Below are 12877 nucleotides of genomic sequence, written 5' to 3' on the forward strand. Positions count from 1 at the left end.
CAAAGTCCTCTTCCTTCTCCCCACCCCTCCTCTAGGAGCCAGCCTCCTATCAGTTCAATTCAAACCAGCAGATGCCCGTGGAGGACCTGCTCTGAGTGGCGCACAGTGCTGGGCACGGGTGGGGCAAGAGAAGTCAGGGTGACCTCCACGGACATAAAATAGGATTTCGTCTTCACAGCTGAAATTCCTTCAGATTCAAAGCAAACCTGACACCTTCAGAGATGCTCAGAGGTCTGATGTCTTCCTGTGGTTTATTGGATATATAAACAGAACACAGATACAGGAACAAAGAGGCTGCAAGAACAGCTGGGGGCCATCCTGGAACAGGGCCCCAACCCCAATCCTAGGGGTACCGGGGCAGCCACACATCTCCAGACATACAGGGCAGTGCTGGCGTCTGAACAACCTCATGTTCATGCCCTTTGGACCCAGCAGCACAAAGTGGTATGTAGGGTCAGAGGGCTACAGGGTGGGGTGTGGAGGGGGCCCTAGGCTGGCTTTAGGAAGGACACACTGGTTCAGAGACAAGGCTCTGAGAAATGCTCAGAGGCGGCTGCACACGCACAGGGCCTGCATTTTCCACTGACTGTTGCTCTCCTGCTGGACAATCCCATGAAGTAGAAAGCTGGGAACTGGCTGAGCCACAAAACTCACACTCGGGCCCCTCCAGAGACCAGCTCTGCTATGCTCTTGGAGAAGAGGCACATTGTAAAGCCAGGGTCTGCCCTTGCAAGCTGAAGGTATCATTAAACACCCTAGGGCCCTCAGAGGGGGGGGCTGTCCACCCACATGGGGATGAGTTAGACCCTCACTGAGGAGGGTCCAGCACAACTCATCCACCACACCTCACCAGAGCCAGCCCACCGGCCAGGGAGGCCGGTTTTGAGGGATGGGAGTAGGTGGGTATGGAGCAGCCGGGGCCCTGCTCTTCTAAATCCTTTCCTGAATTGCAAGGTCAATAACAGAATACCAGGGCATCACTCTTGGGGCTACAGGGGGCTTGAAGCTCACTGAGTCTACTCCCCAGTCTCCGGAACTGACCTCACAGACATTGGTGAGAGCACGTCGCCTGGGAACCCACCCTCTTTGCTTCTGGGAAGTCCTCCTGGGCAGCGATACACAGACCTGGATGTTTCAATTTAAGCCCCCTTTCCTTTTACTGAGTCTGTGGTTCTTCCGTGGTCAAAAGGGCCGAGAAAGAGAATGGGCCACCACATCTGGCCCCTCCACTGGGTCTTGGGTCCAGCCCTGGTCCCGGCTTCTCAGGAAAACTCTTACCCCCTCTACCAAAGCACTGCAGCCAGAGTCCCAGATGTGCAGGGGCTGATGCCCCTGACCGAGGGCCCTTCCCAGACCTCAAGCCAGGGACAGAGCTGAGTTCCCTGAGCCCCAAGCTGTGGCACTCTCCCATATGTGGAGGAGGGGGAGCCCAGAGAGGGAGCCAGGATGGGCCGGTGTGGCCCGTTCCAGTCACTCTCTGTGTCTCTGCCCACCATTCCATGCTCAGCATGTACCAGCTCTCCACACCTTTAGTGCCCCCCGTCCACCCTACACTGGGTCAGCTGGAAGCAAAAAGTGGTCCAGCCCGCCCCAGCCCGCAGGCCTCAGGACCACTGGCAGGCACAGTCCGTGGGCTCCTGCACTACGTAGGGCACCCAGGTGGCGTTGGCGGCACAGAAGAGCTGCACAGAACGCCGCTGCAGGCCCACCTCGCGGCAGCACTTGCAGAAGCGGGCGAAGATGTTGATGTTGTAGTTGTAGATGCTGGCGGACGGACACCTCCCATCGCAGGACACTAGGTTCACCTGGAGACGGGCAGGCCAGTGAGGCAGCCTGTGTGGCTTCCATCCCCCAAAGCCCCCCATCCCCATCGTCGGCTGCACCCCGCCCCCCCCGCCTTGCGGGGGCCACGCACAGGGGTGCTGCTCCTGCAGTCATTCTTGCGGATGGTCATGCGGATCGTCACCTTCTTGCAAGAGCGTCCGTCCTCTTTACCTGGGGGGACAGGGTGGGTGAGGCAGTTGCGGCTGAGAAGTGCTCCCGGGGCAGCAGGCTGGGCCAGACTGGGGCAGTTAGTGTCATGCTGGAGGGTCCCTCTACCAGAGTTAGTGCCCATGCATTAGAGCCCCTCCCTTTTAGCTCAGTGCCCTGGAAGGAGGTGGAGGTGACAAGGCAGGGGAGATGGGTGAGACAGGGAAGGTTGCCAGGGACGGCCTGGGGACTCTGGGCTAGGGAAGACGAGGATTTGGGGACAAGGCAAGCTGCCTGCCCACCCCAGCCCCAAAGCCTGTCTCTAATCCACTGGCGACCCTGGATGTATCCTCTCCCCGCTCTGAGCTTCGGTTCAAGCATTAAGATCCCGCAATTGCCTGAGTGAATGGAAACCCCAGTCCCTAGCACGATGCTCGCACATAGCAGGATCACTCGGTTTCCACAGCTATCAAACAGGACAGGCCGGGAGTCATCCACCTCACACGGCTGTTACAGAGATGGAAACTGATAAGCACGCAGTTTCTTCTGCCTGGACCGTGCCTCCCAAAGACAGCCAGTCACATGGCTCATTTACACCCTCCCCTGCTCAAGTACTGCCTCACCAAGGCCTTTCCTGATCTTCTTCTTGAAACTACAACATCCTCCCTCCACCCAGCCTCCCTCCCTGACCCCTCCCTTCCTTATTTCTATCCAGGGCACTGTCACCTTCCTGAGAGACACCCTTGTAATGATGCTCTTGACATGTAAGCTTTAGGGTCTTCCTTTGCACAGCCTCCTTCCACAATTTGTTGTGAGTTCTCTCGTTCTAAATAAATCTTCACTTTCATACCTCGGTATGGATTTGTAAGTTTGTGTTCTTTTTCTTAATGAAGCCCCCCCGCCACCAACTGCATAAATTTCAGCGCCCATAAAACCAGATGCACCCATCTTATTGTAATTTCACTTGCTCTTCTGTCTCTCCTATTAGAACGTCAGCTCTATGGGGCTGTGTCATTTATGCTGTGTCTACAGTGCCTAGAACAGGGCCTGACGTATTGGTGCTAAATAAATATTTGCCAGATGCATAGACTCCCTCTGTGACACGGGGGTGCCTGTGGGAAATGGGGTGGAATCCCCTCTTCTGGCCTCTGGGTTTCACCAGGTAGGTTTCTGACCACACCGGCTGGAGGTCTCCTGGCCAGAGCTAAGTTCACTTTTTCCTCCCTCTCTGCTCCCAGGAGACAGGAGAACTGAGAACTGTCCTGGCCATGGCCTCAGGGTCCTGGACTGAGACCAGCTGAGTAACCAGCAGTAGCAAAGCAGTGGTTGCATTGGGCACTGGGCACCAAGAGAGCGGGCACTGCTGAAGCATTCCCATGCAAGCCCAGGGGTGCAGCGTGCTACCCAGCATGCACTGCTGGCCCTACAGCCTTTGCCAGAGGCAAGGAGCAGGGGCACCACACTCCCCTCCCCCACCCCCAGAGCTCAGGGCCACCTAGCAGAAGGGACATTGGCAGAAATAGCAACGCGGCTACACGCCTCCAGTCCCGCGGGCTTCCGAGAGGAGTACCTGGGTGGCAGTGGACACTAACCCGTGGAGGAGAGGCGGGGCTAACGGGGACCACAGGAAACAGGGTCCCCGGGGAACCTGGGGAGAGGGACACGGGTCACAGGGAGCACACGGGACATTCAGGGAACATTGAGGTGTGGGTCAGAGATCAGCCAATGAGGCACTGAGCCCAGTTTCCTTGGAATATGTGAAGTGAACATAACAGGGTCCAAAATTCTCCAAGGAAAGGTTGAGGGCCCTGGGGGATGGGAGGCATGTGGGCGAAGGTCCTAAGGCTGATTGGAACATGACGCACATGCAGTTGGGCTGCAGGTTCCAGGGGCCAGGGGTGAGGACAGACGCACCGAGCTCTCACTCAGACTCAGTCTGGGAGCCTGTGGGCCTGAAGCCACCTCCATGACAAAGCTCCTGACCACAGGGGGAATTCATGTGGGGGCATCGCGGCTGGAGGTCATGGCAGGCCACGGCAGGAGGTGGCAGAGCAGCTGGTCAGTTACTGACCTCCTGGACCCAACATCCCAATGTCCCGTCTCCAACAGGAGCAGAGGCCTTTTGTTGGGATAGGGATGTGAGCATGGCCCCTGCCCACCTGCAGATCTGTGTCTGTGCCATGAGCCCCATGGTGGGGGTGTTATCCCTTCAACTACTCACCCCTGAAGAGCCACCACTGGAGGCGCCAGGCCAGGAACCTGGCCCTCTGAGCCCCAACATGACCCCTTGTCCCCCCCACCAGAGCCCCTCACCCCTGGCCTCTGCCATGCTCACTCACATGTCCTGCAGCATCCTTCCAAGGAAGGTACCACCGAGCCCCCAGCCTAGAGGGAGAGGAGGAGAGGTGGGTAGGAGACCACATACTAGGCCAGGAGCCAAGAATCCCAGCGAGAGGCAAAAAGACTGCTAGAGTCTAGACTCCTTTCCTCCCATGATGCTCCAGGGCAGGAGCTCCAGGCCCCATTGTCCATCAGGCCCTGGCCAGAGGGGGAAGGGGCCCCTGAGCTGGCCACTGAGAGCCACAGGGGCTAACGCAATTGGTTGGGACACTGGCACTGAGGCTGGAGGCTGGGTAAAGATGGTGCAGGGCGCCAGGGCCTCCTGTTTTTCCAGTGGCAGCTCTCCTTATGCACCAGCCCCCACCCAGTACTGTCGTCCGCCTTAGTGTTTCCTGCACAGAGGGTCAGGGAGGGAAGGGGTTAGGGACTTACCCACTTGGGTCAGTGGTCTGGGCTCTATCTCAGCCCTGGATAAGCTACCCCTTTGCTCTGGACTTAGTTTTCCCATCTCTAAAGAGGGGCAATGATTCCTGATAGCCCTCCTCCTCTACTGTGAAATTGATAAAATGATGGATGTGACAGTTCTTTGTAAATAAGTGTGTGTGTCTGTGTGTATGTGTGTGTGAGCGTGGGTCTAAGTATATATGTGTGGTTTTGTGAGCACACACATGTGTGTACATGTGTGATTTTGCATGTCTGTGTCTGTGTGGAGAGAATGCTTGGATGTGTGTAATTGTTTTCTAAGTGAGACCAGAAATCTTTAAATGCCCAATATTAACGTCAAGAACTCTAATAATTCAACAATAACCCCAAACCCTCCAGGAAATCATTTTCCTTGAGGCGTGCCCATAGTGACAGCTGTCCATGCTAGTTCTGGACCCCTGTTAGCCCATCGCAGGACTGGCCCAGGACGTCTGGCCCAGCTGCACACACCACGTCTGCGTGGTGTGTGCGTGCAAGCGTGCCTTGGCGTGTGACAGTGCGTGGTATGTGTACTGGCTTGCCGAGGTGTTAACGTCCCTGTGGAGTGTGTGGTGCCTGTGAGCAGCTGACTGCCCGTGTTGGTGTGTATGTGAGTATGCCTAGAACATGCGACAGTGTATGTTTGCGTGCATCTGGGCATGGCCCTGTGAGGTGTGAGGATGTGGTGTGATGCGTGAGGATGTGGTGCGATGTGGTCAGAGCAAAGATACACAGAAAGATGTGGAGTTGGGGTGGCAGGGCAGGTCCAGGCTCCAAGGGAGCCCTCCTTCCACAGCCCCCCACACCACAAGACACCCCTGCCCCTACCCACCGCCACCACTAAGACAGCTGCTGCGCCTGGCTTTAGGCCACGCTGCGCGGGAGGTGGCCAGCACTGACCTTGGCACACTCGGTCTCGTTGAGTGGTGGGCAGGTGATGGGCGAGCGGACAAGCACGGCGCCCAGGGGTGTGCTGCTGCAGTGGTGGCGGGTGCAGTCTGCGATCCAGGATGCCCCGGGCTAGAGGGCACAGAGGTAGCCAATGGGGACCTGTGGCCGATGGCCCTAGTGAACTGATAGGGCACAGCTCTGAAGACAGGTGCAGCCCAGGACCTGGCACTGCCCAGGACCCCATCTGTTCCCAGCCCTGGGCCCTGGTCCTAGGTGTCCCCTCCCGGGATGCGCAGTTAAGGGGCTGCATACCAAGAACAGGGAGGTGGTGTCATTGGGGAAAGTGAAGAGGCAGGACACGTTCCTGCAGGAGCCGCAGCAGGTCGCCAGGTCCCTCGGGTGCTCATACTCCTGGTTCTGCAGGACAGGGAGAGTCGTGACGGGCCTCAGGCACATACCCACCTCCACCCTCCTGCCTCTCCCACTGTCTGCTTGTCCCTGAGCCCAGAACCCAGAGAAAGGCCCCCTGTAGATGCTCAGAAAGGAAATTCCCAGCCTCCTTGCATCTCAGGCAGGAAGGTCATCCTTATATCTACCCTGAGCCTCAGGGTAGATATAAGGGTAGACAGCAGGTCCTAAACCCAGCCCCAGTGGACAAAGAGATGGCCTTGCTGGTAATTAAGGATGGCAGTTTTGATTCCAGATAGACTTTAGTTTGAGTGCCAGTTCCTGTGGCAATTTTGACAAATGGCTGGACTTCCCTAAACCTCAGTTTTCTCATCTGAAAAATGGGAATAATTCCAATCCCTTTTATTCAACTCATACTTATTTAGCCTTAATAGAAGCCAGTCACTGCCCTAAGTACTGGGCACGTATCAATAGAAGCACTCAGCAAACGGCAGCAGTACAAACCAAGAGGATAGGGACCGTACCAGGCATAAGTAGGTGCTCAATAAATGTGAGCTTTCTCTGTCAAATGCTCACCCTTGCCAGGCCTTCACTCTTGCTGTTCCCCTCCTGGCCTCAGCACTTCCCACAGAGGTCTCAGAGGTCCCCCCAATGCCCACTCCCTAGACTCATCCGAAGAGCTTGGTGGAGCTTGAAGGGCCCCTCTGATTCCCAGAGCACCAAGGGTCTGCAGGCCAGCTCCCCATGGCCCCCCACAGCCCGTCCTGCGCCGCTGCCCCCTACCGCCTCGCAGTGGACGTCACACAGCACGGAGGTGGTATTGATCTGGTAGAAGCCGGTAAGAGGGTCGAGCACGGTGGTGCAGCGGGATGTGTGGCACACGCCTTCTGCCGAGACCTCCACCACCGTCTGGCCCAGCTGCATCACCCCCAGCTCGCGGCTCAGACACACGGGGGCCTTCACTGGATGGGCAAGCAGGGCGGCGACAGTCACCGAGAGCCCAGCGCCCACACTGGCCCCAGGCCGGCTGCGCCCCCCTGGCTCACTCAGCTTGGCCCACCTCCCCGGCTCCCCCTCCCCACTCACCGCACTCGTATTTGGTGCAGCCACACACGTTCTCCGCGCTCTGCATGAACGCCTCGTCCAGCTGGGACATCTCCCACTGGGTGGGCAGAGGCCGTTAGCACCCCAGGTGAGGAGACCCAGCCCCACCGTCGGGAGCAGCCTGCCACCTGGGGCCCTCTCTTGTCAGTCGTCTCCTTGCAGTGGGCGGGAGTCGGCGGCGGGGAGGGGCTGGCAGGCCTGTTAGCCAGGGGGGCCCTTGGCACTCTGTGAGCTCAGTCACCCTCCCTCGAGGATGCCCATGTGGCTCCCGAGCCTCCCCGCGTGTCCTCTCCCAGGCCTCAGGACTCCCCTGTCATTCTGAGCACCCACTGGCCACATCAGCGAGGGCCCCCTGCATGGCTGCCGGCCCTGCCCGGCTCATACGCTTCCCTTCCTTCTCACCAGTTAAAAGGAGAAGAGGATGGGATGGGGGACAAAATGAGAGAAAATGTGGGCTAGGTGGGAAAGAGGGAAGACTTATAATCCAAAAAATCATGTAGAAAACATAACTTTAAGCATAACTTTCCATTTCTTAAAGTATTTTCACTTCTCTCAGTGGCCATGCAGCCTGGTGGTTAAGGGCATGTTCTCTGGAGTCAGATATCCTGGTTGCAATCCATGCTCCGTGATTTACTAGCTACATGACCTTAACCTTAGTTTTCTTGTTTGTATAATTGAAATAACCATAGACGCAATCTCATTGGGCTGTCGTGAGAATTAATATGATAATAGACATAAAAGGCCTAGGAAAGTTCCTGGCATATAGTTAGCTCTAGGTAAACATTAGCTACCGTCATGAGTATCACCATCACCATCATCCCTGCCATCCCCAGCAGCAGCAGCATCTTCTTCACCACCACCACCACCATCCCCACCATCACCATTACATCATCACCATCATCATCATTCCCACCATCCCCACCACCCGCACCATCCCCACCAGCATCATCACCAGCATCATCACCAGCATCACCACCAGCATCATCACCAGCATCAGCATCAGCGTCATCATAGTACTTAATCCTCACCACAACTCTGAAGCATGATCAGGCCCACTTTACAAGCGAGGGCACTGTGCCCAGACAGCAGAGCTTGGGATGAGAATGCTGACTTGCAATTCAAGGCTCATTGCACTAGATTAAAGGAATAGGGTCTCCAAGAGAAGGGAAAGAGAAGGAAAGAAAAAAGGGGGAGGCAGACCAGGGGGAGTGGGGAGGAGCAGGGTCTTCATACCAGATGGCACCGGGGCACTGGGATTGTGTCGCAGTCACACTCTGAAAAACAGGAGGGGACAGGACCCACCTCACCAGAGGTGTCCAGGTGGGAGTCCCCCTGAGCCTCCCAGACCCCTCACTGCAGGTGCAGCTCCTCCTCTAGCTGCCCTCCATCCTGCATAGGGGCTGCAGCTCCCCTGGTTGGGCAGGTGGGGCGTGATGGGTCCAAATGCCGAGCTCCACATAGAATGTGCAGGGAGGATAAACAGGTAGATGGATCAATACCAGGTTCCCTTCCGTCACCTGGGCTTCATCCTTCCCCGTGCTCCGGAGCACATTCTAGAGCAGAATGGGGCCTCTCCAGGAAGGAACAAGGCAAGGGTGGAATTTCTGACCATCTGCATTTCCTAAATATATATGTGCTCAGCCAGCTGAGCTCTACTCCAAGCCTTCGGCCGTGAGCAGGTCCAGTTCTAAGCTGCGAGGGAGCTGATGGCCGAGGCACCGCTGACTAACGTAAGGGCTCCAGCAGTTCTAGCTTCAGGAGGAGGAGAAGTCAAGGTCACAGTGGCTGTGAAACACACTTGGGAGTCACCTATTCATGCAGCAAATAGTTTTAGGTGCCTATATGCCAAGATTTTTCTCTGTTCTGGGGACAAAGCCATGGATAAAACAGACTAAAATTCCTGCCCTTGTGAAGTTTACATTCTAGTGAGGCCCTGAAAAAGCAAGCTGAGAAACAGAGTTTCTCAACTTTTTTTCGAAAAACATCTTTCTAAAAAGATTTTTTTGATGTGGACCATTTTTAAAGTCTTTATTGAATTTGTTACAATATTGCTTCTGTTTTATGTTTTGGTTTTTTGGCCCCGAGGCATGTGGGATCTTAGCTCCCCGACCAGGGACTGAACCTGCACCACCTGCATTGGAAGGCGAAGTCCTCCTAACCATTGGACTGCCAGGGAGGTCCCTGAAAAAATTTTTATACAAAGCTCGCAGGTGTTCATTACTGATCACTGCCACTCCCTGCCTGCTTCTCAAAAGGATTTGAGGCGAATTTGAACAGAATCATATTTACTATCAGACGGTTGCAATAAAGACTTTTTAAGGTGGAGAAGTTCCTTTTTGGAACAGGAAGTTGTTTTTTTCCTTCTTTTATCCTGGGGAGGCAAAGAATGTTCAGCACTCAGGGAGCGGGTGCAGCGGGAGGGCCATTTTGGCGGCTTCCCTCTGGTGACTCTGGAGGGGTCGAATCTGAGCCGAGTGGACAGTGGTGGCCCGGCTCCCCCTCCCCCCAGGGGCCTGGATCTCCGCCTTTGGGGAGGGGTGTCCCTGTGCGGGGACTTACCACAGGACTTGTAGGGGCAGCAGCGGTCTGGGCTCCACACCTCCACCAGGACAGTGCCCATGACACACTGTATGTGGGGACAGCGGAAGCTCTCACACACTGCATGGGCAGGGAGGCAGGGGACACGTCAGCCACAGACACCTTGGAGCTGGAATCCTCAGAAACACACTGGCTAAGGAGGGGTACCTCCTAGCTCCTCCGAGGTCCCCCCGATGTCCTCAGACACCCTCTGGGGTCCAGAGGAGAAGACTGGGCTACTGAAGTCTCCCCGTAGAACTACATCAGGAGGCCCTCGTTCTGCCCTGGGAGGCACTAGCGACCTGACAGTGTCAGAACCTTAAATTCACTCAGCTGGGCCTCCGTCCCTTGGATGCTGTGTCACCCTGAGAGAAGTGGTCAGAGGGGAGCAGGTGACCAGGTGAAGCTCCGCTGATGGGACAGTTTCTCTCTAAGAAGAACACAGCTTCTCCTACGCTGTGGAGACGTCACCCTCTTGTAGCCCACCTGGAGCCTGCTCTGCTTCAGCAGATGCTACACTCTAGGGCTCACACTTCTCTTCTTCCGGCTCTCCAGCCAGTCCCCTCTTAGTTTAGGATTCCTCGGCCATTCTCATTTATTGAGAGACCAAGGCAAGGAGCAAGGAATCCCTGGACACAACGTTTTGGTGAAGAGGGGAGGTGCCAGGGTCAATGCTGAAGGTGAAAGATTGTAAAACTTATTTGATTTACAAAAAAAAATTATTGGCACAGGTAAGGAGTATTAATCAGTGTTTCAAAAACATAAGAGGTAGAGGGAGAAGGATATTTGTATAATGTCCAAATAACCGGTTACTTTCTGGTTGAAAGAGGAAACTTGTAAATGTAAGATGGACAGATCAGACAGCTACCACCCTAATCCAGGGCCAACGTGAACCTCGGTTAGAGTGGCTCAACCACAGAGCACGCGTCTCCTGGTGTGATGTCCTATGAAGCTCGAGGACAGTGTAGCCAAAGATTTTTAATTTGAAGCCACCAAGTCTTGGATCTAATTTCCAGTTTACAGGAAGCACAGTGGACAGAAGAGCAAGGTAAATGGTTCCAAGAGGAAGAAACGAGATAAATCCAGAACATGAGACCTTCTGCAGGACCATAGCCCAAACTCTATAATTTAGTATCATACAGAAGAAAGAACATGTGCTAGATTAAAAGACATTTAAGAGACATAATGTTAATGTGTGGATCTGGATGGAATCCTGGATTGAACAGACCAGAAAAACCATGGACTGGTATGCTATGACTTGAAAATGTATCAACATGAAAGGTAAACATCATTAACTGAAAATACCTGGCTAAAAAAGAGCATGTACAGTATGACCTCATTTTGGTAAAACAGACTTACCTAAAGGGGGAGAATATCTAGAAGGATCTGTACTGAATTGGAGGATACTGACAATGAAATGGCTGGGAGGTAGGAAAATAGTGTTTTCATTTTCTTGTATTTACTTGGATTCTATACTTTCTACAAGGCTTTGGTAGTGCTTTTGTAAGAAAAGTATAATGAAGACTGGGACAAGGTAATAATATCGATGGCCTCTGTTTATTGAGCACCTACTGTATGCCAAGCACTGTTATATTAAGGTACTATGTACACAGCACACACTTTACATATATTATCTCTAACCTTCACAACAGCCCCTCGAGGTACATACTATTATCACCATTACACAAATGAGGAACCTTGGCTCAGAGAGGTTGTACACTGCCCCAGGCCACACAGCTAGTAAATGGCTGGGGCTCAACACGCTGACTGACTCCATATGCCTGTACTCACTCCACGTTGCCGGAGTACTTTCTGAGAAACAGGAAGAGGGAGGCTGAGGAGGAGAGATGAGGAGAGAGGCTGGAGAGGAAGGACACTGATCCTCTCCTCAGATGAGCTTTGTAAACACTTTATGACAAGCGGCCTCTGAGCCCCCAGGTGGAGCTACTTGGTCGGGTATGGCCAAGCCCTTTGGGGAACTCTCAGTGGGAGCCTACATTGTTTCAAAGTTGGTTCTTGACATTGAACCAGTCGGGGTTGCCCTTGGGGTATCCTGGAGGAGGCCCCGCCCTACACTGCTCTGTGCCAATGCAGTCTACCTCACATCTTTCCTACAGTCGGTAGGGAAAGGAATTTTTGTAAATTAAATCATATTGAAATTCAAACATTTTGTTAATTTTCATCCATTAGGTTTGCTGAAAGTCCGTGATGCTGGCTGTACTATGCTTATTAGACACAATTAAGGTACAGTACACTGTACACAGTATACAGTACTATGTTAAGGTACATCCTACATACAGGTGTCATGTCCTGTAAAAATATCAGAAAGGGCTCACTTTCATTCATCATTGCAAAATAAAAGAGCTTCAGAGGCTTTAAAATACAGCCTCGTGCAGCTACTATGGTAACAGTGGCGACAGGGACCCCGAGGCAGGGGCCTTGGGTCAGTCAGTGAATGAGGACTGTGGATCCAGGCCGGGAGAATGAGAGTAGACTAAGCATTTGTCCCTCAACCCAGGCCTCCCCCTGGCCCCTGGGAGCCTCCATGGAGGGAGCAGGGACTTTCCTTAGGAAGCCTCAGAGCCACCTATGTGACAGCCTGTACCCCTGCCATCCAGCTCCCAGGGCCTGGCCCAGCTTCCTTGGGTGGGGCCTCCTTCCATTGCTTCCCCAGAGCTCGCCACCTGGGGGCTCCCTGTTGCCCCCTGTTGAACTCCCATTGGTCCTAGGGTGAGGACTCTGTGAAGGTCCCTGGAGCCCCTTCCGGCCCTGGCCCCCACATCCAGCAGGACTCACCACACTGGTACAGAGGGCAGCAGAGCTCCGTGGTGTTCCTGTCCACGGTGAGCGCCTCCCCTTCCTGACACTCGGGGATGGGATCTGGACAGTCGCCACAGACTGAGGAGAGAGAAGGGCACCGCTGTCAAAGGAAGTACCTCTCCTGGGGAGCATGGTACAGAGCAGGTTGCTGGGGGAGGCACCTAAACCCCAGGTGTGACAGGAGCCAGACTCATAGCATTACCGAACCAAACTTGGGTCTGCTCACCTGTGTGCAGTACCGCCAATCTCCTGACACTGGCATGGGATGAAGGAAAGGGCAGCGTTTATTGCAGGCACCAAGCAA

At 54.4% G+C, this 12877-nt stretch overlaps 1 protein-coding gene across 1 annotated transcript in view; it reads right to left on the bottom strand.

The window, feature by feature from the left end:
• Positions 1-265: 265 nt before the first annotated feature.
• Positions 266-12877, bottom strand: part of OTOG (otogelin) — an 86986-nt gene continuing 74374 nt past the window's right edge. The window contains exons 47-56 of the mRNA XM_060157768.1: positions 12550-12651; positions 9736-9834; positions 8410-8450; positions 7159-7234; positions 6856-7034; positions 5977-6081; positions 5674-5793; positions 4311-4356; positions 1916-1995; positions 266-1805 (exon numbers count right to left, since the gene is read on the bottom strand). Coding sequence (XP_060013751.1) covers positions 1605-1805; positions 1916-1995; positions 4311-4356; positions 5674-5793; positions 5977-6081; positions 6856-7034; positions 7159-7234; positions 8410-8450; positions 9736-9834; positions 12550-12651 — 1049 coding nt within the window. The 3' untranslated portion in view covers positions 266-1604. The remainder of the gene's footprint in view (positions 1806-1915; positions 1996-4310; positions 4357-5673; positions 5794-5976; positions 6082-6855; positions 7035-7158; positions 7235-8409; positions 8451-9735; positions 9835-12549; positions 12652-12877) is intronic.

Source organism: Lagenorhynchus albirostris, chromosome 9 (assembly GCF_949774975.1).
Source record: "Lagenorhynchus albirostris chromosome 9, mLagAlb1.1, whole genome shotgun sequence".
NCBI lineage: Eukaryota > Metazoa > Chordata > Mammalia > Artiodactyla > Delphinidae > Lagenorhynchus > Lagenorhynchus albirostris.